At 47.1% G+C, this 27,263-nt stretch overlaps 1 protein-coding gene across 4 annotated transcripts in view; it reads left to right on the top strand.

Moving 5' to 3' along the window:
- Window positions 1–27,263, top strand: part of LOC116949695 (cytoplasmic phosphatidylinositol transfer protein 1-like) — a 189,222-nt gene that overhangs the window by 116,315 nt on the left and 45,644 nt on the right. For all 4 annotated transcript variants that reach the window (XM_032967281.2, XM_032967282.2, XM_032967284.2 and 1 more), the window contains exons 3-5: window positions 8,257–8,345; window positions 15,012–15,019; window positions 25,792–25,863. In XM_032967281.2, coding sequence (XP_032823172.1) covers window positions 8,257–8,345; window positions 15,012–15,019; window positions 25,792–25,863 — 169 coding nt within the window. The remainder of the gene's footprint in view (window positions 1–8,256; window positions 8,346–15,011; window positions 15,020–25,791; window positions 25,864–27,263) is intronic.

Raw genomic sequence — 27,263 nt, 5'->3', positions numbered from 1 at the left:
AGTCTGCTAACCACTGAACCATCGCTTCTATACTGCGTGCATCAAAAGTATATTTGTTTGTATAGTGCGCTAAAAATGTATCGTTTGAAGAATTGCATCTGATTTCTTATTTTCACGTCTTTAAAATTCTTTAAATTGGCCTTCACTCCCCAGCTCTGGCGGGTCACCCTGCAGGGTTTCTCCTGCTTTCCATACACGGCGCGCATTGGGAATCTACGGATGATAATGCCCCTTTGCAAATGCAAATTATGATTATTATGACGTTGTGCCGTGCGCCACGCTCAATGTAATTAATGCAAATCGCGTCGTGAAACTATGAATCGTTTTTGGTAATGACAGTGGTTGTGTGCGTAATCGCGGCCGGTCTGCAAAACAGAGATAGGCCACGGAAATTAGGAAACCACTCTCCTGGTGAATAGGTGCCATTGTCATCCGCAATTATGGGCATCAACTCATTGTCTTGGTTGGAGGTGCGGTAGATATCGCGTGGGGCAAAGCTGCCCACGGGTTTTTATTCCCCTTTTCCCGGTCGCGCACTTGGATTGCGACGAATGGCGCCGACACGCGCTCCCACAACTGCAACACTGTGCAAGGTGCACATTTACTCTAATGTTAGCCCCCTTTTGTCGATGCGCTGCTGGATGAAGACGCGGGCTTTCTACGTTCGAGTTTGTCTGACGATTCGGCACCACGTTGGTCAGTGTGGGTCGGTGAAGTTGGGGGAGGTGGGGCGTGGGGGGAGAGAGCGCGTGGACATTTCTCTCCCTACTGATGTTGGCTGTGGCTGGGAATAATCGAATGCGGGTCGCCAGGTTCATAGCGCGGTGCGCTAACCCCCTATCACTCCCCCCAGATTTCGTTAACATTTTGCCGCGGTGGTGAGGTGTTAACTACCTCGCCTGGTATACAGGAGGTCGTGGGTTTCAACCCGACCATGACCCCTGTATATTTGGAGTTTGTGTGTTCCCTCTCTCTCCCCGTGGTCGCGTGGATTTTTCTCCTGGTCCTCCGGTTTTTCCCTCCACATTTAGAAACATGCGTTGATATTATTTGGCTGCTATACGTTTCCACATGATGGGCCACTTTGTTGAGCGATAATTTGTGGCCAGGCCGCTTTTGAAAAAGGGTGATAAAGCTCAGTGGGCCTTGCCTGAGAAAAGAAAAAAAATGTTTAAAGTAGTTTAAGATAAATACTTGTAATATCTGTCATTCCATAGTAATTTTCTTGACATAATTTGCACGTAAAATATGATCTTGACCCAGCTGACGTTGCGTTGGCTTAAGAGTGTCCCAACCGAATTGTAAAATGGGGTTTATTTTCCCGCAGTATGGCACGTTTGGTTATATCCGCCGGCACGAGGGTATTTTATTATCCATTCGTAGATCTGAATTGGCTGCAATAACACGTTTGTGAGGAAGAAGAAGAAGAAAAAAAACAGGTTCTCAACGAGAGCGGTAATAGATTGACGGGAGCATCTGCAGCAACGGCGCATAGTAATTTAATACACTACATACACATTATATGCGCCGCGTGTAAAATTACGGGCGTACAAATTACAAGCTGCTCGCGGTTTTGGGTTCAAAAGTACTTGCGGAGGCGTGCTTTGAGCTAAGGGCCGGTCTAAACCACTACGCGTTTTGCCGAATTTACGGATCAAATGCTTGAGAATTTCACGCACCGCTTCTGAAGCTGCCAGAACAACACGGATTCTTTTAGGCCGGGGTGAGGGTGGGGGCAGAGCGGGGATCATCGGCACGAAAGCGTTTGAGGGGACTGTCGTTCTTTTTTGCTCGTTTCGGACCAATTTTGACGAGATCGACTCGAGGAGCAGACTTGACCGAGACATAACCGGTGGCACTTGAGGTGTCTCAGGAACGAAGCACCAGCGCCCCGGAATCACGGGCCCAAAACCCCGCCACGTTGATTTTGATTCGCACCCGTACGGTTTCGCTCCGACTATTTTAGAACATTTGGAGCGGTTTTGGGTTCGTAGGTCGGCGCAGGGGGGAAAAAAAAAAAATTACTTCAAATATTTCGATATATTTGTTGGTGGCCCGGAGCCAGTCATGGATTTTCCCTCTTCCTGTCGCAGGTGTTTTGCCTCTCCTTGTAATGGCTGCCTCTTGACCTTGCACAAAGTGAAATGCCAAGCGACGACCGCAGGGCGACGACTGGCCGACTCAGCTCTCAAGGCGTCTTCTCGGCTTGTATTGTCTGGCCGCACGTTGTTCGGCGTGGAGTCCGACGCTGCACGCTGCACACCCTCTGGGAGCTCCTTCAGGACGCGAAGCGCAAAAACATCGGGGCCTCGTCGTGCCGAGCAGCGCGTGATACAACACGGGGGGGGGCAACACATCGGGCACCTATTACAGCAAAGCCCGAGAAAAACCGGCACGCCGGTTGGCTGAGTTGAGCCCCGACCGCATTAGAACACCATTACGAGTCTCAACGTGGCGCTGCCAAAACTCATCGTGATGCTGCCATTGCCGTTCCCGTCATTGGGGCGATAAAATCACAAAGACGTCGGGTTCTCCGATAGCGAGTCCGGAAGTTGTAGGCGAGAGACGCGAGGGCGTCTTCCCGTCCCGCGCCCCACGTGAACCGCCCGTGCGCGAAAAACGGCCTCCCACAACTTGGCCTGAGCACGCCCAAGTCGGCTGGCTCGCGGTCCCGGGCTGAACGCGCGCACGCGCGAAAGGCTGAGATGGAGAGAGAGAGAGAGAGGGATAGGCGCTTCGTCAAGAGTTTTAGCTTCGCGTGGCCGGCCCCGCGTCTCTCCGCAGCCGCGCCGTGCGGGCCCTCCAGCGCCGGCATTGGGATTCCGCGGCCCGGGGAGAGCGGCTGCCTCCACTTAGCCCGTTGGTGAAGAAGAACATCTCGCGAGCCCGAAGCCCAAGGGTGCTTGTTGGCTGGCTTGAAAACTGCGCTCAGCCGGCAGGGCGTGCAGCTGTCAGACTGCGCCCGTTTGTTTCACGAGGCGGCGTCTCGAGATTGTGCGCGCGTTTCAAACGGGAGCAATTACGTTTTGCGCGCTCTGGGGAAACCCGCCGCAAAGTGAACGCACCAGCTGCTAATTATTGCGTGGATTTAAAATATCCAGTGGGAGTGTTCGTCATGAGGAGAGAAAAAAAAAAGGCCATTCGATACCGCCGCTCACGTTCTCGCGGTTGTGCCGCATGGCTCTCCCCACCCACCCCCCCCCCACCCCCCCCCGATACACTTTCCTGTTGTACCGCTTGCGCTTTGCTCGGCACGGTGTCCGACGTTTTCGGTGCACGTGTTAGGAGTCCTTCTCTTCGGGAATGAGAATGAAGCGGCTCGCTCTCTCTCTCTCTCTCCCTTGATCGCATCGCGTTGTCGGTTGCTGTCGGTTGTTGTCGGTTGTTGTGGGTTCTTGTGCGTTCATTGGCTGAGTCCTCTCTGTTCGTCAGCCAGGTCACGTTTTTGCTTTATCTGGGAAGAAACCGGGAGCAGCCAGAGAGAGCTCATCATTTGGGTGGGTGGAACGGGGGGGGGAATCCAGAGATTACAATGAGTACCCCAAAAGTAACGCCTCCTGCTTTCCCCCGTAACTTGTTTGGTTTTATTATGAAATGTTACACGCACAATTATTGGACACGATCAAGAAAAACATTTTCTTCTTCTTTCGTACGACACGACTGATGTAGATGCAGAGCGACAATTACATTTCCACATGCAGGTGGTCAAGCCACGTGACCACGTCAGAAGTAGTGAGCTGAGAATACCGCCACGATGTCTCCGTCGTATTTCTGGATCGGGCATTGAGTCGTTAAGTGTTGTATGACGAAGCAATTGAAAGTCCGTGTTCGCAACATGTATCACGACATTCATTCTGAAGCCTGTGAAAATCCGAGGCCATGGCATTGGACTGCGCTGTCCGAACCACGGTACGAACCCAGGGCCTCCACTCCCACAATTCAATCTCTTCACGCTCCTTCAAGGATGGCTACGTAGGCAACATTTTGTAAATGACCCCACTTTGTGCAGGCAGGGTTCCGTTTGCTAATGGCTGCGTGACATTCGATTGGTCTTTTTACCGTGATGGAGCGTTGGCCCAGGTTCCCCGTTGGCGCAAGTGAATAAAAAAAAGGATGGAGACGGTGTTGATGAACAGCCAAGCGCTTGTGACATTCCCCATGAATGAATAGCAAAACTCTCCTGTCGTTTCAATACGAACAAAAAGTAATCCCGAAAAAAAATAGGCAATGCGTTTTTTTGTCCTTTACTCGCCGTGTTGAGTTGTCATTCTAAAATGTTTCTTTTTTGCACGCTTTCCTTTAACTCACTGTCTCTTGTAGTTGTTGTTGTTGTATCCTCAAATCTTGTAACTAAATTTTAACCCACTTCCAATGTGGTATCGACTGCAAACTTGGTATAATTATGTCATACTGATAACAATACTATATTCTATCATAAAAATAAAAAAACATATATTTTTAAACATTATTTTTTCTATGTTATGTTTCGGCTTGGGTCTAATTGTCCACGGTCAACTGTCGTTGGCTGTAAATGACCACGGTCCCCTTACGTTATGGCAAGCTTCGGGGCCACTTCCTGGGGTCGTGGAGTTCTGCCATTACTAGTACATTTCATAAAAGCGTGTTATAAAAAAAAATTTTGTTTTAATATTACTTATTTAGCTAAAATTCATCTCTGGATGTGAGTCCAAGAATGAGAGAAAACAGGGAGGAGAGAGTTGTGAGGGTTCTCTCTTTGGCTGAGCTGGCACAAGACCGCAACCTTGTTTATAAACCCGGTCACTCATGTGCGCTACCACTCGGTCACGCACCACGAGGTTAGCTGGACGAAAGAGGCGCGGTGACACGAGATCGGAGAACAATGCCTGAAATTAAAACATTGGTGGATATATATGTAGAAACAAAAGCCACCTGAAGAACTTTTTTGGGGGCAGAAGACCCGTGGGAAGAAAACAAATAAACCACTTTTGCAGCTGTTTTCTGACGCAATGGTTGGCAAAAGCTCCGTGACATATCCGAAAGGATTTCTTCATCTCAAGAGCACGATGCTGATAGCATAATTGGAATTAATTGGGGGGAAACGACAATACCTCATTATTATTGCACATCGTGAACTACAAATCAAAAATAACCGACATTTGTTAGAGATAGGTTCGGCACAAAAGCCAGCTTTGTGGCATTATTTGCATCTCCTTCACTTGTACATAATCTCAGGGCTGAGCTGGAAATATCGTGGTTCGTTTTGAATGGGAGATTAGCAGATAAAATCCCCTCGGTGACAACAGAGATTGACCTCGCCGCAAGTTTGGCCGTATGCAAAATTCCGGTGCGCGTTAGGGGGGGGGGGGGGAAGCGGTTGTGATTCCGATTCAGTTCCCCCTGGATTTTCAGACCGATTTATCACACCGGAAGGGCAAGGGATTTGCGGTGGAGAAATACAAATCAGCTGATTTGATTCGGGATGCAGCCCTCCCGCTTGCACGGACAACGATGATATTCCTGGAATGTGAAACGCGCATTTGCAGCTGGGGGTCTGTGCCTGGCGGAGTGGTGGGCTCAAGGTCACTAGGCCACGATTTTAAATCCTGGCCAGGGTCAATGCAGACCAGGGATGAATTTTAAACATGAAAATGTAGGCCTTCAGATTTTCACAATTTTTAATGACAACTCCAGATCTCATGTTTTTCCCTTCAGATTGTCCGATAATGTATAGGATGCAATATATGTATTCGTGCTAACAGTGACATACCCCGACGCCATGTAATACGTGATGCGATTTCCCGTGACGTCGTACTTTCAGATCAATGCGAAACGCGAGCATTTTCGGGTCATCCGAAATGTTATTTCTCGACCAGATTTTCACACTTTCTGACCACATTTCAAGATTCTGTGCATCATATTCTTTCGTATGGCGTTTGACAAAAAATCAGCAGGCTACAATTTTGTGTTTAATTGTGTAAGCCATTCCACAGCTTTTGTCTTTCACGAACTATTTCCTCCCCCGTTTCAGTGTTTACTTGTTAAACAGAAGCCAGTTACCCAGCTGGTTTCCGTGCCAATGACCCACGGCCACTAACAGGAGTTATTGTTGGGGTGGAGAGGAGCCCAGCCAGCAGCCAGCCAGGAAACTGGAGGCAGAGATTATGTTTTAATTGTGGTAAGATTTCTAGCCCGTATGCATTTCCCTGTTAACTCTGCGGGTTTCTTCATCATTTAGAGAAAGCGTTGGATTTTAACGTGCTCCGTTTCACCACGTTCAAATGTGGTGGTATTTGGACGCCGTATGAATCCGCATTGTTATTGTTCGTAGCGGTCGTGAAGCAAGACCTCAGCACCGCAGCGTGCGGTGAGAGGGCCTTGCAGTGAATATCTTTCCCTTGCGCACCCTGCACCGCCTCCGCGCCTCCATCAAAAATAAAAATAAACGAGGGCACATTTTCTGGAGCGCGGCGACCACGCCGAAAGGGCGCGCACCTTTTACCAATCGTCGAATGGGAAGTGCGAAAACGCATGCGCTCACGATATTCGGCACTCGGCTGAGAACGCGTCCACGGGCCCCCTTTTTTTCGCGAGCAGCGCTCGTGCCGGTCCTGAGACGCGTTCGCCATTGTTGTTCGCAAAGCGTCGGGCGTATTTGTGAGTCGGCGTGTTCTCGCTTCTCTCCGCCGCTCTCGTCGACGTACGATGGCTTACTTTGCGGAACCTTGCATGCCAATTTGGCTGTTATTTTGTGCGTGGAGGAGGTGGCCGGGCGTGGGCTTGGGGAGCGGGGGGGGGGGGGTGGTGGGTGGTGGGTGGTGGGTGGGGGGGGGGAATGGTCCAATGCAAAAATGTCACCGATCTATTTGTGCAAAGACTCCAATGTCGAACATAAATGCGAGAAACAAAAAAAAAAACCCTTTGCCTATCATGTAGCTCTCGGCAGCCCTGACCTATATGTGTCAGTGGCAGCTCAAGCCCAGGGCTATCCTGTGGCAGATCAACGCTAAAATGCAGCGAAATTGGACAATTAAAACCGAAACGTGGGAGGGATGACAGCACTCGCCGTTATCGTTTGTAATTTTCTACGAGTCTCCTCTGTGTTTATGGTACGACTCTGCTCAGTGTGTGCTAGGCGCCCACGCACGCACGCACACGTGTGTTTATGCGGGTGCGTCAGCGGGGAGCGGTGGCGTCGTGGTTAGCGCGACTGCGCTACGAAGCCGGCGACCCTAGTTTGATTCCCGTTCATGGCCAACAACGGTGACGAGTATCTGAACCGGTCCTGGGGGCCTCCTCCCCTATGTCGACTCAGCCTCACATGAGTACCTGGTGTGGTGTGTAAATATCGCCGCCACTGGGGAGACAAAGGCGGCCAGGTGTGGTGCTGGCCACCCACCCCCTCGCGTGCCGTTCCGGCCTTCATAGGTGCTCGCTAACAACACTTTCCCCCACAGTCTGTTAAGGCTATATAGGAGATCTTTGTCTTTGTGTGTGTATGTATGCATGCACGCATGCCTCTGCTCGTACTGAACTGACCACATTGGGTCTCAATGGTCAAACATGGTCTCATTTGCGCCAAAACAAATGCCAGAAAGAAACAGGTCAACGCCACTGGAATAGTGGACCTCAGACCTTCGTGGAGTGCGCTACGAACCCGGTAACCCGAGTTCGCTTCGCGCTCACGCCGAACACCATTGACGAATATCTGGACCGGTCCTGGGCCCTGCCTAGGTCGACTCAGCCTTGAATTTAGTACCAGGTACGGTGCGTGATCATCAACACTGGGGAGACAAATGCAGCAAGGTATGGTGATTGGCATGGTCCTGGCCGCACCACCCCGTCACGTATTGTGTTGGCCTTCATAGGTTTTAGCTAACAGTACTTGCCCCAACATCCTCTAGAGGATACATAAGGGGTCCCTGTCTTTGTATGTGCGTAGCACCTGCACGACGATTCGTGCAATTTTCCACAAGGCTGTGTTCGATTCCAAGGCATGGACAAACATTACTGGCAAGTGATATCTGAATGCTGTGTGCTCCGCACCTCCCCTTGGTTGACTCAGCCTTAAATGGGTACCTACTGCAGCATTGGAAACATCAGCACTAGAGAGACAAAGGTGGTCGCGTTTGGCATTGGCCCCACCACCACTCTCATATGCCCTTGCTGGCCTGAGAAGGCACATGCGAACGGCACTTTTCGTCCGTTTTCTGGAGGGCTAACCGGAAGATCCGTGTGTATGTGTCTCTCTGCGTCTTTGTCTTTGTACGTTGACAGCAAATTGCCGAGCTGGGCCCAGGCGGTTGTGCCCAGGATATTCTACGTGACGGAGAAGGCATGGAACTACTACCCGTACACCATCACAGGTCAGTGCCCGCTGTCATCTTGCACACCACTGTTCGAAACATCATCTTCACCATGGCACGTGGTCAATCCGCTGCTGGGTCAAGGCCTCCCCAAAGCCATCACCGTCCTCCCACGGTCCTATGATGCAAAAGTGTAGCTAGCACCTGCACAAGAACTGATTTCGTTGCTCCATCTCTCTCCTTTTGTGGACATCCTTTCGGACGCGTTCCCTTCCTTGGCTGTCATTATTGGTGATCATCAGCCATTGTCGCGATGTGTCCTGCCTAAACCCTCTTCCTTTTAAATCCGTGTTCACCTCCATACGTTCTCTAATCCACACACCTCTTTCTTTATTTCTCTCGCTTTAATTCTGAGTATGCATCTCTGCACGCTTCCTTGTACACCTGTTTAGCGTTTGTCCCATTGTATTCATGAGCGGCCACAAACGTAGCGGACGCCACGATGAATAAAAACCTTTCAAATCCATGGGGCACATTGCTAAGTTACTTTTCACGATACTTTCATTACCATGCTAAAAGCCGGATTCCAGTGAGATGTTCCGCAATATTAACGCGGATTCGGTGCCTAAATAAGATTACGTCTGTTCAACATTTATTTTTTGCCAAGAATACTTTCCTAAAAATAAATTGGGGATGTTCTGTTTTTTTTAAGCGTTTGGGAAAAAAAAGGTGGGGGGGGGGGGTCTCGTGTGGGGGGTGTGGGGGACGGTCATTGTTGGCTGCTCGAGTTAATGCAAGGATAACAGCTGTCAATGCATGTGTAGGCCATGTGACAGCATTGACAATCCGATTGCTGATGCTGTTATTTAGTCATTACAGTAGAGCACCATCTTCACTGAGTACCCCTGTGAAGGACTAGTCGCTTCACGACGGGGCCTCTATAGAGCCCGATGTGGAGTGTGTAGTGTAGTGTATAGTGGTGTGGTGTATAGTAGTGTAGTGTATAGTAGTGTAGTGTATAGTAGTGTAGCGTATATTGTAGTGAAAAGTTCTGCACTGTATAGTGCAGTATATAGTAGTCTAGTGTATAGTAGTGTGTAGTGTATTGTAGTGTAGTATGTAGTAGTGTACTCTATAGTAGTGTAGCGTATATTGTGGTGAAAAGTAGTGCACTGTATAGTAGTGTAGTGTATAGTACTGTACAGTAGAACCCCTCTTAACGACTACCCCTGTGAACGACTAATTTATTAACGACAGGCCTCCATAGAGCCCAATGTGTAGTGTAGTGTATAGTAGTGTATAGTGTAGTGTATAGTGTAGTGTATAATGTAGTGTATAGTAGTGTATAGTGTAGTGTATAGTGTAGTGTATAGTAGTGTATAGTGTAATGTATAGTAGTGTAGTGTATAGTGTAGTGTATAGTGTAGTGTATAGTAGTGTATAGTAGTGTATAGTGTAGTGTATAGTAGTGTATAGTGTAGTGTATAGTAGTGTAGTGTATAGTGTAGTGTATAGTAGTGTATAACGTAGTGTATAGTAGTGTAGTGCCTCCATAGAGCCCAATGTGTACTGTATAGTGTAGTGTATAGTAGTGTATAGTAGTGTAGTATATAGTGTAGTGTATCGTAGTGTACTGTAGTGCCTTCATAGAGCCCAATGTGTCTGCTTACCGACCATTCTCCTGTTAACGACAGGCTGTTGTAGATATAGTAAATATGAATGAATGCATTAATTAACCATGTTTCTTTTAATAGTATGTGTTTATAATATTTTTAGTATATTTATGTTTTAATACCCATTGTAATTTTTTTATATATATGTAAAGTACCCTTTTTGGATGAAAAAACATCTATTTCCTATATTCGCTTAACGACCGAAATCATTTAATGACCGGTTTCGTGGAACCAATTACCGTCGTTAAGAGGGGTTCTACCTCTATTTGCTGCTGCTGCTGCATTGGCAGTGGTGCACAAGCAAAATGAGCAAAACAAACGCAACACATTGTTCAACAACACTGCGGCCTTGAACGAGAAAACTAAAATAGACATGGTGGTGGCTATGCAGACGTGTAATTCCAGCACTGTGGAGGCAGCGAGGGTTGGTAGATCACCGCACAAATGGTGTTGTGAAAAAACTCCCTTCTCGTGGGTGTCGAGGAGGTGCCATACTCTGGCATGCCAGGAGAAGGCAGCACAGCAAATAGGTGGTCTACATTTGTTCCATCTGTGTGAGATGGCGTGTATGCACCCTCGTATGCATGCATTTTCTCTTGACTGCTCTGGTTTCCCTCCAATATGTAAACACTCATCAATTAGCCAATAACTCCTTTCGTATGAGAGGACCACAGAGCTTGGAGGGGAGGGAATTTTACCCCTGCCCACCGCATGGCTCACTTTCCCACTTGTCCCTGCACCTCTGAGTTGTTCTCTATCTTTGAGACTGAGCGAATGCTTTGCAGCGGCGTCTTACAAGTTCAAATCATCATTATTATTGTGGAAGACCAAAAATGGCAATTGGCTATATATATCGTACGCATTTACATTTTTACTGATTGGCTGACCTGATAATATTGTGGAGGGGTGGGGGGGGAGGGAGCGGACTAAATGTTTGGCTGCTTCATCCGACTTAGACAAAGAGAACCGCCAGATTAACTCCTCAGACTGAGGCTCGACTAGAATTCCACGGGGTTGTCATCAACTAGACCAGGGGTCGCCAACCAAAATAACTGTAAAAATAACCTCAATGTTTCAAGAGCCGCAATGCATGTGATGAATACGGGAGACGGTGGGGCCTTGATAAATATCTGTCGCGAGGCGGTTCCTCAGCAAGCTCCGGAGCCACAGCTTGCCGACCCCTGAACTAGGCCGAGACCATGATTGTCTACGGTCGCTTTCGTCCCATTCCACTGTTGCTTTAGACCCCCCCCCACCCGCCCCGCATTCAAAATTGAGACGATTGCCTTTGCCCCCATTGCAGAAGCATTGCTCTAATCGTAATCGTGACCACACTTCGGCCCCTGTGGCTGATGAAAGGGGCTGCCGGTATCGATAACGTATTGATTCAATAATAATGTAGTGCACGGCCGGGGCACGCTTCAGTAATGGAAAAGCAATATCCAGGTTTTGTGAAAATTTGGCCAGGTCAGGGATGAGGTTGACCTTGCGTGGGATTTCAGACGGCGCTACATGGATCAGCGGCGTTGCTATTTTTATTTCTGCAGAAGCTCGCCGCTGAATGCCGAATGACTGTAATGTAGGCAAGAGCCTGAATTTAAAATGTTACATTAAATGTATTACATGTAATGCCACACTGTCAGAAACCAATTTGTTTTGGCTTAGGGATAATAAACGAATGAATATTGTATTATGCATCAGGGTACTTTAATTATTTTGAAATATGAAATTAAGAAAGCGGCTACATGCAATTGCTCTGTAAGAAAATTTAGAATGAATAAATTGGCTTTTGCTAATGGTGCAACAATGTTTGGATTTTTCATTGCGGCAACATCGCGTGCGCTGAGAGTGAAATGAAAATAGAAGAAAAGAAGAGGCAAACAATATAGCAATTCAACTTTAGTCGGAATTTATTCGGACATGCGCACAAACATTTGACGACTATTCCCAGTTATCAAGCGACTGAGAAATAACATTTAACCCCATCCCCCCCCCCCCACCCCGTGCCCCCTCTGCTCGGCAAAATCATGTTCGTGCTAGATTCAGTTTCCGAGAATACAAATTGGGTGACAGCTCGAGAAAGGTCGGGGGGGGGGGGGCTGTGGCAGGTTTCTGGGAGGGCAAACTGTTCTAATTCTTGATTACAGAGTCATGACGGAACACATTTTCAAAGGCACGGAGAGACAGCCGGAGGAAACAAGTCTAAAGCTAGTGTCCCTGCGTTCAAATTCAGCGTCCGTTGCAACGCTGCAAACGTGCAGATACAATTCCATTCTCATGGTTAGCGACTTGTCTCTCCATAGGACAGGGTTTCTCCAAATCACATTCCTTGTGACCCACCACGCTACAGACCTCCGTTCAAACACAAATTGAGTTGTTACATGCTGCACGTGGCTAATGCTTGCCAAGCACGTCACGTAATGTGGAGATACCAAATTCAAATGAAGACGGAAAGGTCTTCGGTGTGTATGTGTGTGTTTGTGTGTGCGGTCGTGTAGCGGTTAGCGCTACGCTGCGCTACGAATGCGGGGACCCGAGTTCGATTCCCGCTCACGGCCAACACCAGTGGCGATTATCTGAACCCGTCCTGGGCCTCCCCAAGGTCGACTCAGCCTCAAATGAGTACCTGGTGTGGTGTGTAAACATTGCCACTAGGGGGGACAAAAGCGGCCGAGTGTGGTGCTGGCCTGCATAGGTGCTCGCCAAAAGCACTTGTCCTAACAGTCTGTTGAGGCTATACGGGGGATATTTGTAATTGTTGCGTGGGCTGATTCAAATGAATTACTGCTCTGTGCATCATGTGGAACATGCTTAGCAATCATGTGGAAAGCACAGGATGCAATGACTTAATTTGTATTTAAAAGGAGAATGGGTAGGCTCAGAAATACATAACTCTCCCAAGCATGAGTCAGTGGGTCTACTGCCAGCCATTCCAAATCTCTATCATTCCACCTGTACAGGTGAGCAACGGAGACTGTGAAACCCGAGTGGTAAGTCTCCTCAAGCCTTAGCGATCAGCCACTGCTCGTAGACATTCCACTCGTCGGCTTCCGGCAGCAAGTTGAGCGCTCGCGGGGAAACGGTGAGCAATTGTGTTGAGTCCATGGTTTGTCTTCAGAATGACGAGATACGGGCTTGGGCGTGTTCAATCAGTTGAGCGCTTCAAAGACAATACTCTTTGGTTCTTTCGGTAAAGTCACGTAGGTAGAAATAAAATAAAATCAAGCACGACGTTTTGGGCACAACACAACCACAGCAAAGAAAGAATTGCTGAAGTGGGGTTGTTTCTTGCTGTGGTTGTCCCACCCGATGACGGACGCTTGTGTTGCGCCCGAAAACGTCGTGATTTATTTTATTTTATGTTTACCTACGTCACTTTACCGAAAGAACCAAAGAGTTTGGAATCCTGCAGTCACGAAAACTTCAAATCAAGATCAAAGGCAATAGTTTAAAGATTTAATTGTGTTTGGTTTAACCGGTTGAGTTCTCAAAGGGGCAAGGATGACGTCTCATTTGCAAGAGTGGGATAGCAAAATCGCAACAACGAGAAGGATGAGATCAAGAGAAGAGCAACAAAGCGAATATATCAACTTTTCGTCCCGTTTATTATGCAGCTCTAAACATCGCCGCGAGTTCACACTTCGCGAGCAACTTTTGCAAGAGTGAATATTCGTTTTCAGCCTGAATTTGATAAATGTAGTGACAAATGCGTTTCGTATTTAACTTTACCTCAACGTCTATCGAATTACAATGACAACGTTGCTTTGGCGAGTTCTTATATTACAGCCACCTGCGAGGAAAATGTTCCATTAGACCATATCAGCAAATGAAAATATAATTTCCGCATGTGATGGTGGAGGAGATAGAGTTATGAAATCAGCTCGTGTGCAGCTGCTAGATGGATTGTCTGACATCGCTGGATTATGGGGGGTGGTTGTGGATTGCGTAGGCCTTCTATCCAGCAGTGGATTGACCTTGGCTGGCTGATGATGTGTTGGTGGGGGGGGAAGGATGGGTACAGTTTACGAATGTATTTAGTGAAGGAAAAAAATTACAACATATCAGCATTGATAATCCATTATGCAGGTGTTTTTTAGTTTGATCGCGTAAATATATGAATGTGTCGTTAAACCCGCCACTACCCGGCACAGCCAACCAGTAAGGGTTGTCACGTAAACAGAACGTGGCCAATTCGTGACTAGTACAGCACACCGGTGTGTTAGAGAGCCAAGCCACTACATTTACAATCCGAGTTCGACGTTTCGCCAGCAATTACAACTAGCTTCATCAGGCGACGGCCAGATTCGTGGAGAAGTCCAACTGCTTCGTTCCTTATAGAGGCGTAGATGTGGTGACCATCCTTCTGCACTCTTGCGCAAAGTAGGCGGGGGGGATTAATGAGTCAACGTTCATTATGCATGCGCATTATGCGAGCCCTTGATCTTATCATCGTTGAATAAATGCGAAATCCTTATTTGGCCACTTGGTGGAAGGGTTAATATTTCGAACACAATTATTTTACGGCGCGTACAATTATTACGTACGTATGTTGAACTTCTTTCGCACCGTACGTAGCCAACCGTGCTCATCGGGGGTGCGAGGGGGGGGATGACAACAAACTGTGTGTACGGTAAGTCAGCTTGTGTAATTTAATTCCAATCTCTTTGCCGTGTTATCGGAGCTCTCCCAGGTATCCGCCGATAGGCATCACTCCATTCCCGTATGCACGCGCGTCTACTTGCTGCTGCGTTCACACACCTCCCCGTGTCATTTTGACATGTTTACCTTCTTTGCTGTTCGTTTGAAGCAACAATAAAATGGCCTCAACACAACAATATAACGTTTTCATTCATCGAGCGCTATTAAGAGGCTAGAGAGGTTAAACAAATGCAATTATATCGGAGCTGGCTGCGGTGTATATAACGCTGTGAATTGATTGCACGTTCATAATTAATAATTGCAATTTCTCTTTGTCGTTTCATGCCGTGCTTGTTCTCGGATGTCCTTCGTGTTCAAACCTGCCGCTGGTGCTGCCTGCTGGTGGAAACAACAGAGTACACGGTAAGTAGTCGCGGAGTTCTTGTGCCCAAAAGAGCCATGGGGGTTCGTGGGGTATCACCTGGCGGTGGCAAATGCCACTTGCGTCCACCACGAGTAACGTCCACCACGGGGCATGAAACGTCACGTGGGTGCGGTCTGTTTTATATTGACGCTCATGGTTATATAGTTTCATATTCCGTACCCATACTCTTTGGTTCTTTCGGTAAAGTCACGTAGTTAGAAATACAATCAAATAAAACAAATCACGACGTTTCGATCGCAGCAGAAGCGGCCGTAACTTTACCGACAGAACCAAAGAGTGTGGATACCTACAGTCACGAAAGCTTCATGAATTACTAATTATTAATTATTAACACTAATTATTAACACCCACAGCCACCACAACAATACTCTCCGCTTCTTGCCTGGTGTGAAGTGGTATCACAGATGTGCAAAGCATTCTGGGTATTTCCAAGATGGCAGTGAACAGTGTGTCACACAGAATCAGAAGCGTATTATTTATACTGGAGGAATCCGATGAGCTATAAAGCTCTTTTTCACAAATGTTCGGTAGGAGCGGGTAATATCATTCCAACAACAAACAATACAAAAACGTGATGGTAGTGAAAAGTACAGGAAAGGTAAACACATCACCTAAACGCAAACAAATACAACACTAAACCATCCCCATTCCTACCACGCAAAGCCCACTGAGGTATGAACTTATCTTTTCAGAAGCGACCCGGCCACAAATAATAGCTCAACAAAGTGGCCCATTGTTTGGACATTTCTAGCAACCAAATACTCTAAACAATCTCAATGCGCGCTCTGGGAAGGGGGACAGTGTTCCATTGCGAAGTTTTTTTGCAGGAAGAAAAATTCTAAATAAAATAACTGCAATTTCTGTGTTCAACTGCATAATTTTGCGACATGTCTCTCATGCTCCGGAGACCTTTTTTGCTTAAAAAGGTCAAACAAAAAAACAGAAGTGAGTTGGTAGAAAGTGACGACGATGTGAAAGCTCATAAATTGTGCATATACATGTCATGAAGAATGCCGTGCCTCGAACATTGAGGTGTTACATCACCGATGGGACAAATTCATGGGTGTTACACTAGAATGCCTTGACAAACACTTTAAGTTTGATTCACTCCGCTTTAATAATCACATTTTCTGCAACTAAAAGTGCCAGTTAACCACCACCCTTGTCATATTTAGTGAAAGTTACACGCCCGCGCGCTTAGTCACAAAGCCGTACTCCCTTGACCACTGGTTGCCACGTGAATGTTGGACCAACGTGAGCTTAGAAAACCCTCAGGAAATGCTCCAAGGTCAAACACAGCCACGTGCTTATCTCCGAACGGAAAATGTGTGGGGCAGTGGCAGTGCTAGGCAAGAGTAAACTCAAAGACAAAGTGAAGGGCCCAATGAAGCTCCAAGAGGCGCTGGAGTCATGGAAAACAAAATTAGCATCGCGCCAAATACTGTTCCAGCTGGAACTCGAATCCTACAAATCTAAAAGGGCACATTTTTCTAATGAGAATATAAATATTTGTTTTACTGTTATCAGTCCATTGACTTGCTTATTTCACATAAATGTGATGTAAGAAAATTGTGAAATTCATCCAGAATAAAATGTTGTCGTCAGCAGGGGCGGAGCCAGGATTTCAGGCCGGGGTGACATTCAACAAATTTTAATTTCAAGAATGATTAGAGAGTCGTCGGGCTGTTGAACTAGACGCCATCGGTTGGCGACACACTCTGACAATGCAGTTGCACGGAGTCCACCAGACCGAGTGTCGTACACTTATATGCAGAATGTCACCCCTGTCACCCCCCCTGGCTCCGCCCCTGGTCGTCAGATGTCAAATCCCCAAAAAAAGCAAATTTCCACCGCTGGTATTGGGCGGTGGTGAAATCAATAAATAAATGTCATGAACACGTCCACACACTTAGTCACATTTAAACTCTGACTTCTGCTGGAAGATAGCAAGCGTGATATTTGTCTGTGTCTCAGCGTTAAGTGTATACACAACATACAGGAAAACTAACATTTTGCTGGAAAATACATTTATTTTCCTCTTACATGCTTGATGTAATGGTTGTCCAGTCCAATGCCTGAGGCTCTTCGGGTATAATTGTGGTTTCAAATAAATCTAAGCAATTTTTATTTTACTCAGGAATTCAAATACGCGCACACCCATGTAGACACAATTGGTAGACCCGGGTGTCCACACAGTGATCGCTCGTCATGCAGAAATGCAACGTGAAGAAGCTTGCTCACAGCAGCAGTGGCATGAACACTGACTACTGGCAACACGGATCACTGTTGTATTTGTATGGGTGCGTGCGTAATTTGAATTCCTGAGTAAAATGAAAATGCTGTGATTTATTTCAAATCACAATTACATCCGACCAGCCTCAGGGATTAAGACTGGGCAACTGTAATATCTCAAGCATTTGAAAGGAAAATAAACACATTTTCCACTTTTGCTGTATAAACCTAACGCTGATATCCTGTAAGACGTGGACAAATACCAACAGACGTCAGACTTTAATTGTTAATTATAAATCAAGGTGCGCAATGGTGGATCTTTATACTTCAATGCCATCATCCACAGATGTTCTTATTATTAACATTTAGCACATTATACAACCACCTGTACTAAATGTTAACATTCTGTGGATCGTGGCATCGGTTCAACAGACAAGCGTTTACCAACGCACAAAACCTTTTTTTGGAGTATAAAAATTGCCTGCAAGCATTGGATGGGCCCTCGTCCTCGCTGGCAGTCTCGAGGCAGTGGAATAAAGGCGGAAAGATAAATATAACTTATTAAAATTAAGTGCTGAGCGAATTCTAAATAGTCGATTGACTCGCTGCAGCTGTTTAGCCTCGCAGCAGCGGCTTCTGGCTGACCATCGAACAAGGAAGGTCACTGCGTCGCACGCTTGCAGGTGCGCTTCTGCGGCCGTCTGGAATGCTCTTCCGATATTAGGAAGCCACTGGAGCTCTATGTATTTAAAAAAATCGAGATTGAAAACTAATTTCTTTCGAACTGCTCTTTTGTGTTTAATTTGTTGTCTGTCCTTCACCCATACCTCCAATTAGCATGTTTGGCTACGTTCAGCGTGAAAGAATTTCAACATACTGACGTCATATGTCATCGGTGGCTCTCTGGATTTGTGTCCTATCATCTCGGTTATTCCGGCTCACCGTTTTGACACCCTGAGCCACCCCGGTCATCTCACACTAATTATTTTAGAAATATTCCGACTGTGCCACGTCTATTAATCAATCACCAATCGATCAAACTTCATTTCTTTAAACGTGCCTTTCTTAAAACCAAGGCCACTGTGCGTAAATTATTATTAAAACTTTGAAACCATCCAATTATAATCATTATAATAAGGTTAATTGACAACCTTACCATAAACATAGTAAACCACAGGGCCAAATCGTGAACCACTGTTGTCTGCAATGGAGGAGTAATAGCAACACCTGCACCAACTCTCTCCTGAAGCCCTCTTGTGGCTAGCAGACCTCGACATCGGTATTTATTTACAATTTGCGGCAGGAATGTGATTTTTGCCCGTAGAAGCCAGGCTAAACAGGTAAGGTTTTCAGTTTTTTTTGGGATAGTCAGGTAGTTCCCTTTTCTGGTGAGGTATGGAATTCCGCAGGGTAGAGGCCATGTAAACAAAGGAGCAGGCCCCAGATGTGTTTGTGGTCACCCCTTCGGGATATTTATCAATTCCTCATTGGTATACTGGATCAATATTGTTACATGTGGATCAAATTTACAGGCATATGATACCCGAACATGATCGTTTGTGCTCGTCAACGCTGTCACTAAAAGCCCTGTAGGAAAGCTATTTACATCAATTTGGGAGCCCATTGAGACTACAAGTCTTGCTTAGAAAGGCAAAGGCAGATGCAGGAAAAAAATAATATCAATGGTAAAATAAATAAACCCCTACTTAAAGGATAACAGTTAAACATCTGCATGGATAGTGGCTCTCACTTAAATGCCTTGGTATCTCGGAGTGGCTTTGCATCGCATCTCATCTCAGCCATTATATTGGCCCGTGGCAAGTCTAGCCAAGGGGACCCTGAGTGGCAGCTGTCCCCACGTGGGTCAAGGTGTACACAAGCACCAGCCTATGAATTGGTATATGATGCAAGTAGGGCGCCGATTTAGCGTGAGATTTTCACTTGAACGTTTTAAACAGTTGGAAACGTAACCACAAAATTATAAAGTATGCAAGGCCCAAATTGGTTCTTGGTTCGAGGCGATCGTCAAAAGCATTTTCAATTCAGATCGGCCAAGCGTGAATTAGGCGGCACATTTTAACTGACACAAATTGTAGGTGCCAATTCATAAAGAGCACGGCGCAAACTAACCTAAATTATACAAAGGCAAGGCACGGACACTTTGAAAACAATGCCATTAACTACTTTAAAACGCCGCTAATATTTAAAGCGAAATAGGTTTTTTTTTGGGGGGGGGGGAGGGGGATTTTCGAAATATTATTGCGTCTGACGATGGCGCGTGACCTGTGAGCTGTGTCCGCGTGGGGGTCGGTGTGACCCGCGATTCGGGCCAGGGAATAAAAATCACCGTGCACACTGTGTGCCGATGGCGATGGGAGCCTGGCGATGTGGGGTGGGGGGGGGCGGGGGGGGGGGCCGGTGCCACGTCGTTTGCGCGCAAAAAAAAGTGAAAAAGCTCGCAGCGCGCAAAAATTTTTCACTTTTTGGTTTCACGTCAAATCTGTTTAATGTCGCTTTTGCTACCCCCCACCCCCCGTCCCCCACTTCGCCTTTTATTGTTTTTGCTCTGACGTGATCCACCAAAGCGTTTTGCTGTTAAATTATCGAATAACCGCGGAGTGTTGTAACCGTTGTAAACAGGCTTCAAAAGCACACGCCACAAAGTGACGTGAATGAAAGTGGCTTGTTAAAAAAAAAGAGTCTGCTAGTCCTCTCACTTGTTGCTTTATGCTTTTCACGTGTAGAAATTTCTTTCCTTAACTGTTGCTGGCTTTATTCATATATATAAAAAGACTGTCTGCCCGTGTCTGTGTGTGTATGTGAGGAGCGGCGGTGCAGTGGTTAGCGCGCTGCGCTACGAACCCGCTCACGGCCAACACCGGTGACAATTTATCTAAACCGGTCCTGGGCCTCCCCTACGTCGACTCAGCCACAAATGAGTACCTGGTGTGGTGTGTCAAACATCGCCACTGGGGAGACAAAGGCGGCCGGGCGTGGTGTTGGTCACTCACCCCCTTGTGAGCTGTGCCGGCCTTCATAGGCAGCTCACTAACAACACTTTCCCCAACAGTCTGTTAAGGCCATATGTGGGATCTTTGTATTTGTGTGTGTATGTATGCCAATACATCTCTGCTCGTACTGAACTGGCCCAATAGGGTCTCAATGGTCAAACATTGTCCCATTCGCGCTAAAACCACTGCCAGAATGAATCAGGACAATACCACTGAAATGGCGGACCTCAAACCTGCAATAAATACAAATTCGAGATATTGGCTGAAAGCAGCCAACTTCAAATGAGCTCAAGCGCAGGGAAGAAGCATATTGTTGCATTAAAGAAGCACAAGAGACGCCTTGGGAAGGTCTTCGTACATCGTGTGGTTTGATCATGGCTGCTGATGATGATGGGGACGAATCAACATCAAGACAGACATTTGTTTTTCATTAATTCCTCGGTTTCCATTAGATTTCACATTATTTGTTATTGGACTGAACCCTGTCTGGTGTCATCCTAAATAATTGAATCCCAGGTGGCATATTTGTTTAAAACGTGCCAGAAAAAAAATTATAATAGGGCACACATTCAAATCCGATATGGCAACGGCAAGTTCAGGGTTGCAAATGAAATGCGAAATTTATTTGATGCAAAAAAATATAATAACATGAAGGAAAAGAAAAAATGTATCTATGAATGGAATAACCAAAAAAATAACTCGGCATGTTTACAAATGTAATTTAAATATTACCTCCCTGCACCATTGTTGAACCCTCTGTGGGACTCCATGATGCTTCATGCAAAGTGAAGGCAGGAATCTCTGCACGCATTCCTCTGTGAGTGTTGCCATGCTCTCTCGAATGAGGGCACTGACTGCCGTGCACCGCAATCGTGAATGGAGATATTCCTATGCAGCAACTAGACAGAGGCCAACTCTGCGTTCTGTTCGGCTGGAGAGTTTTTCGTCTGCAAAAGCCAACGTGTGGAGACGGAAAACAGAAGATGTGCTTTGGAGAAGCTTTTGCCCACACAATGTTCCCAAGCGACATACTATGAACTACATAAAATAGGTTTTACCCTTTCTGGCAATAAAACAAGTGTTATGATATTATATTCTTGGTTCTTTCGGCAAAACCACGCAGAAGGGAAACAGCAAAACAATAAAAATACAAAACAACAACATTCTCACGACGTTTCGACTGCAACACAAACAATCATCATCAGGTGTGAAAACCACAACAAGATAATTCTCTGATGATGATTGCTTGTGTTGCAGTCGAAACGTCGTGAGAATTTTGTTGTTTTGTATTTTTATTGTTTTGTTGTTTCCCTTCTGCGTGGTTTTGCCGAAAGAACCAAGAATATGAATCCCTGCAGTCACGAAAGCTTTAAATCAAAATGTTAAGATATTATATCATATTAATAAAAGTATATATTAATTTGAACATATATACTTTTATTAATTTGAACCTATCTACGTGACTTTACCGAAAGACCCAAAGAATATAAATTCCTGCAGTCACGAAAACTTTAATTCAAGATTTAAGTGTTAAGATTTTCGAATACCGAATAGAACCAAGAATATGAATCCCTGCAGTCACGAAAGCTTTAAATCAAAATGTTAAGATATTATATCATATTAATAAAAGTATATATTAATTTGAACATATATACTTTTATTAATTTGAACCTATCTACGTGACTTTACCGAAAGACCCAAAGAATATAAATTCCTGCAGTCACGAAAACTTTAATTCACGATTTAAGTGTTAAGATTTTCGAATACCGAATAGATAGATACCTTTTGCATTAACCACACATATTTGTGGTAAAACATGTATGCATATTTTATTGCCAGAAAGGGTGAAACCTATCCTTAATTCGTTTGATACTCCATAAAATGGTCCCATAGATACAGAATGAAGTTATTACAGAGAATGTCTGTATTGAACAGGGCCCCATTTTATACGATGGAGTGCTCTTGCTTATAACGTCTGGCAATCCAGCAGCATTTTACAAGACAGACTCTGCTGTTGAGAGCCAGAAGATCAAAACCGGTCCAGGGGTTGCACCCTCACACAAATGCAACCGCATGCGATCGGTATGGAAAACCAATATGCTGGCGGATTAAACATGCGCTTTATTGATGATGAGACATTAAACAGAATTCATATTTTTCTTTATATTTTATTGGGTTGCGAGTTTTTTTACCCCATCTTTAATTCATGATATTTCTATAAAAAAATATAGGTTTTTTTTTTTTAACTGAGGATATATGTTGCTGGGGGGTAGTGGTGGTAGCAGTGGTTAGCGCAACGCACCATTACACCGGTGATTTGAGTTTGATTCCTGGCCACTGCTGGGGCTGCCATCACTATCCAGCATTGACCGGCATGGTGAAGTATAGTTAACATCCTCATGACTGACACGGTGTGGGAAGACATTCATCCAGCAGTCGATTGACAGAGGGCTGTAAAGCAGTCCGTTTACGTAGCAACATCTCAACGCTTCTGAAGAGTTTATATGCAGAGGGTCCTGCTTAAGACGTTTCGCCAATTCTCCATTGAGTGTTTCGCATGTGGGATGCCACGAGGGAGCTCGGAATAGAACCCGCGCGCATGAGGTGATGGCACTAAAAGATCCACTCACAGACCGACGATCGAATCGGTGTGCCGCTCTCTACGGGCCACGTTGCAGGCCTGCACACGGAAGTCACACGCCGATGATCTTCTCATGATCCACCAACCCACCTTCCGGAGCGCTGTATTACAGGCGTGTGCCGACGGAATGGCTGTCTACTCTAGCCCACGTCGCACCCCCCCCCCCCCCCCCCCGGAAGGTCAGAAGAGGAGCACAAACTACGCTCGCTTTCGACAGCATCACGACGGCAAATCAGAGCCTTCTAATTCAAGCAGTACCTGACATCCTGCAAAGCACTTCTGGGACCAGGTGAAAGCTCTCGATACTGCACCCCCTCCTTTAATGTCGAGTCGGAGTGGAGAGCGACGCGAGACAAAGCCAACGCTCTGACCAAGAGCCTCGTCGCCGATCAATCCCATCGCGGGGCAACCCGTTGGGATGGCCCCACCAAAGAAGACACGGTCTGCTTTGATCCGCATCTGAACGTCGTCGCACGGCATTTTGCGGCAGCCCCCCTCACACACCCCCCCCCCTCCTCCCCTGCATTGCGACTGCGGCTATCGAAACCAACACCTGGAGCACACATCATCCAACGGCGCCCGACGCGTCGCTCGTTGACCGCCGACTTTTCAGATAATTCATTAACAGCGTCGCTCCCGTAGCCCTCAACCGACTCAGCAGCCTCGACATCAACGCAGCTCGCGCTGCTCATCAGCCCGCCACACGAAGGCGGAACAGGCGTGCGCCGCCGCTTGTTCTTGGTGCAACGTAGGGTCGCCGGTGCAAAAGCAGGGATGGTTTTTTCAAGTGTCTCGATGGGTTTCTTGCATCTCCAGTTTAAGTAGAGGATACGACACCAACAAGAGCAACAACAACCACCACGCCCAGCTGATGGTATTTGTTGTTTTTAGACCAACTCAAAATGCTCAATCACAAAAAGAAACATTTGTCCTGCTCTGGAGATGGATGCAATTTGACAAGCTCTCATGCAGGTGCAAGCCGCTGGCGAAGCCGACTGACATTTTCCCTAATTGATTTTATGGTGCGAACCATCTGTATGATAATAATGACGGGCTTTTGGAGAATTTCGGTGCGTGTCTAATTGCGACGCGCGAGAACATTGCCGAGAGCGGCTGTCGCGGGAATGTGGCGTAACTCATCTATTGTGGGCCATATGCTTGGTCTGTCTGGGACGGGCGGCCTTGGAAAATGCATTCGCCATCCTCTGTTAAGGAAATGAGTGCTTGCTTTCATTGGCCGCTTAAATCCGCCAGCAACTAATAAAAGCGCCTTACATCACGTCTCGTTTTTTATTGTGGTGCTTAAATTGACACTTGGTAGGACAGAGGCAGGGGGGGGGTGGGTAGGGGAGGGGGGCATCGGATTAATGGTTAAACCGCCGTGCCAGGTGAACGAATCAAATTTGTGACCTCTTGATTGCACCTCCGATTAGCACTGTTGGCTACGCACGTGCGAAAGAAGTTCAACGTACATTCCGATGCCAAGCTGTATAGTTATATATTTCTTTAGCCTAGGTGACCCCCTGATCTTTACAGCTGCCCCTGTGCGGCGCGATGTGCACGCAGCATTGGCCTGCAGGTGGACATCGGTCTTGTCAGTAGGGGGGGTGGGGGGGGGCGATGTTGCTACGTGTTATTCCAATCAAGTGATCTGCCGTAAAAAAATATAATTGCCTCAGCTTACGCGAGGCCTGCTCTTTGTCGAACAGCGGAACACGAGATTTTTGACATCCACTGCTAAAGCAGATGGCGCGAATGCACGGTCAATTCGCCCGCAGTGTTTACCAGGGCACCCGGGGACTTGATTCGCAAACCTCTGCAGTGAGCGGCATTACCTCTCGGCCGTGTTCGCGACTCTAATAACCGTATTGTTTTGCTGGGGACCAACGTATAGGCAGATGTGAGATAGATTCGGATTTTTGAACTGTAGAATTATGACAGTAACACCACGCACACATTCTGCACACTGGGTGCGAGTGGTTCATTGATCGGGGCGGACACGCGACGGTTGGATACGCAAACATTGTGCTGTACGCAGGGCTTGATTTGTCGCTCGATATTTTCCCTGGACACTGCTGATGCCTGGCTTGGAGTAGGGATTATCGGTACGAGGTGCTACCACTGGAGTACAATGTGCACCTATTTATAATCGTCGTATATTATTATTGTACTCTATATTCCTAGAATCACATGAACATGTTTATAGGAATTTAGGATACAATGAGGACACAATTAGCTGAGCCGGATGGGACGTGGCCACAGTAGATTCTGGAACAGCGTTCCGGACGGTTCCGGCTGAAATGAAGCACCGACTTGTGGGTTGTGTTGAGTGTCAGCACTTCCTGCTGGGTAAGAACATGTCTTGCACGTGGCTGTCACGTTTTCCCGTAACCGAAATGGTCAGGATCATTAGGGATGAAAGGGGCTGCCTGCGGGGGGGGGGGGGGGGGTGGAAAGGCCTGATGGGAAGAGGCAAGGAAGCGAGCCTGGATATATTACCCACGAAAGCCAATAAACAATCACCTCCCGCTCGAAGGCAGAGGAGCAAGGGAGGAACGCCGAATTGCGTCAAGCGACGGTGGAGGCACTCGCGGCAAGGGAAGGGGAAATGAAAAACGTACGTGCACGCAGGCACGGGCACGCGCACACGTCCGACAAAGCCACTTATCCCCAAAGAGGAGTTATTATTATTGACCCGATGATTTGGTCAGTTTCTCACGCAAGGTTTAGATTCAGTTTGGAATAAATCGGCGAGTCTCACCCGGCGGGCTGCGTTGGTGCAATCCCTGCGCCCAGGGTGCCGTTCGAGTTGACAAATGGGCCGCGCGCTCTTACTTCCCTCGTCCTCCCCTCTCCGTTCCTCCAGTGCTCGTTCCTGCCCAAGTTCTCCATCTACATCGAGACCAAGTACGAGGACAACAACGGCTGCAATGACCACGTACGTTAGCGGCAGCGCGCAAAGTGTCGCCCCTTCTGCCGCCGCCGCCACCGCTGCCGCTGTGGGCACGTTGAGTCGCATCTCCGGTGACCTGACCGGCGGTAGTGGCATCGCGAGATAATTTTGTCGTGAGGGTTTTCGAGAGGACAGGAAGAGGGACACTTTTGCGGTACTGAGCAACATCGCGTCGCTCGTCAACATCGCGTCATCGCGCGCGCGCACCCTGGCCGACGGTCAAGGATATGGGCAGGGTGGCAGTCGAGGGAAAGGGCCGCGTCTGAGAGGGCATCCTCCGTGTAGACGGAGCGATAGGCGTCGGGCTCTCGTGCGCGCAGGTGCCAGGGGGATTTGTTACGTCGCAGGATCATGAGGGACGGTGATGGCTTTGGCGGGGGGGGGGGGGGGGGGCCTTCACCCAGGAGCGGAATGAGAATGGCTGATAATGGGGGAGTGTATTTACCCATTAATAAGGTGTAAACCCCAAAGCAATATTATTTTACCAGGCTAAGGCCCCACTGAACTCTCGAGCTCTTTTTCAGAAGCGACCTGGCCAAAAATGACAGCTCAACAAAGTGGCTTATCATCACGTGGACAATTTATAGCAGCCAAATACATTAAACACGCGTTGATTCTAAATGTGGAGGGAAAAACTGGAGCACCCGGAGAAAAATCCTCCACGTAACCATGGAAAGAAAACATTCAAACTCCAAATATATACATGTGTAAGGGTCAGGATCGAATCCATGAATTCCTGTACACCAGGGGAGGTAGTTACCATCCTGCCACCATGAGGGCCTTTAATGACCTTCATAAAGAAAGAAAGCGAGGTATGTCTCTCTCCTGAAAAGGCGCATTCGCTAACCAGCCACGTGGTACAGTGGCACATAGCGCTCGACTCATTCGGGGCCCTATCCAGCCTATCGTCCCGCTGCGGACAAGAGCACGAGTACCCCTTTTTTTCTGGGGAATCGGCAGCGGTTGTCACACAGAGACCTGCTCTCGCCTGAGGACTGTGGAATGTGAGCCGCTGGCTCAGGGCCACCAACTGAGGCGAGGGTCACCGCGTGCTCGTGTCAAGAGAGAGGCACTTTATCTCTTTTTTTTGTTTGTTTATCAAGGTTATTACATCAGGGGGTCCATGAACTACGGCATCCAAACAAAGCAAGCGTTTGGATCGTTGCCTTTGGCTGTGCATGGAATATTTATGTTATTTTTTTATTTTAAACGGAAGATCGTCACATATACATGTGACGTGTGTTTGGACTCGCTCAATTCGTGATATATTGCCGAAATGACAGCTTCAGTGCATGCAACCATATTTGTGCTTTTCCATGATCACGATAAACACATCCGACCATGTGCACATTGGCCCACGTCTTGCCAAAGCTCCCAGTAATGAT

Source organism: Petromyzon marinus, chromosome 37 (genome assembly GCF_048934315.1).
Source record: "Petromyzon marinus isolate PM22_M1 ecotype Great Lakes invasive population chromosome 37, UKy_Petmar_22M1.pri1.0, whole genome shotgun sequence".
Classification (NCBI taxonomy): domain Eukaryota; kingdom Metazoa; phylum Chordata; class Hyperoartia; order Petromyzontiformes; family Petromyzontidae; genus Petromyzon; species Petromyzon marinus.
Note: the sequence above shows the minus strand (reverse complement) of the source record. Positions and strands in the feature narration are given on the sequence as shown.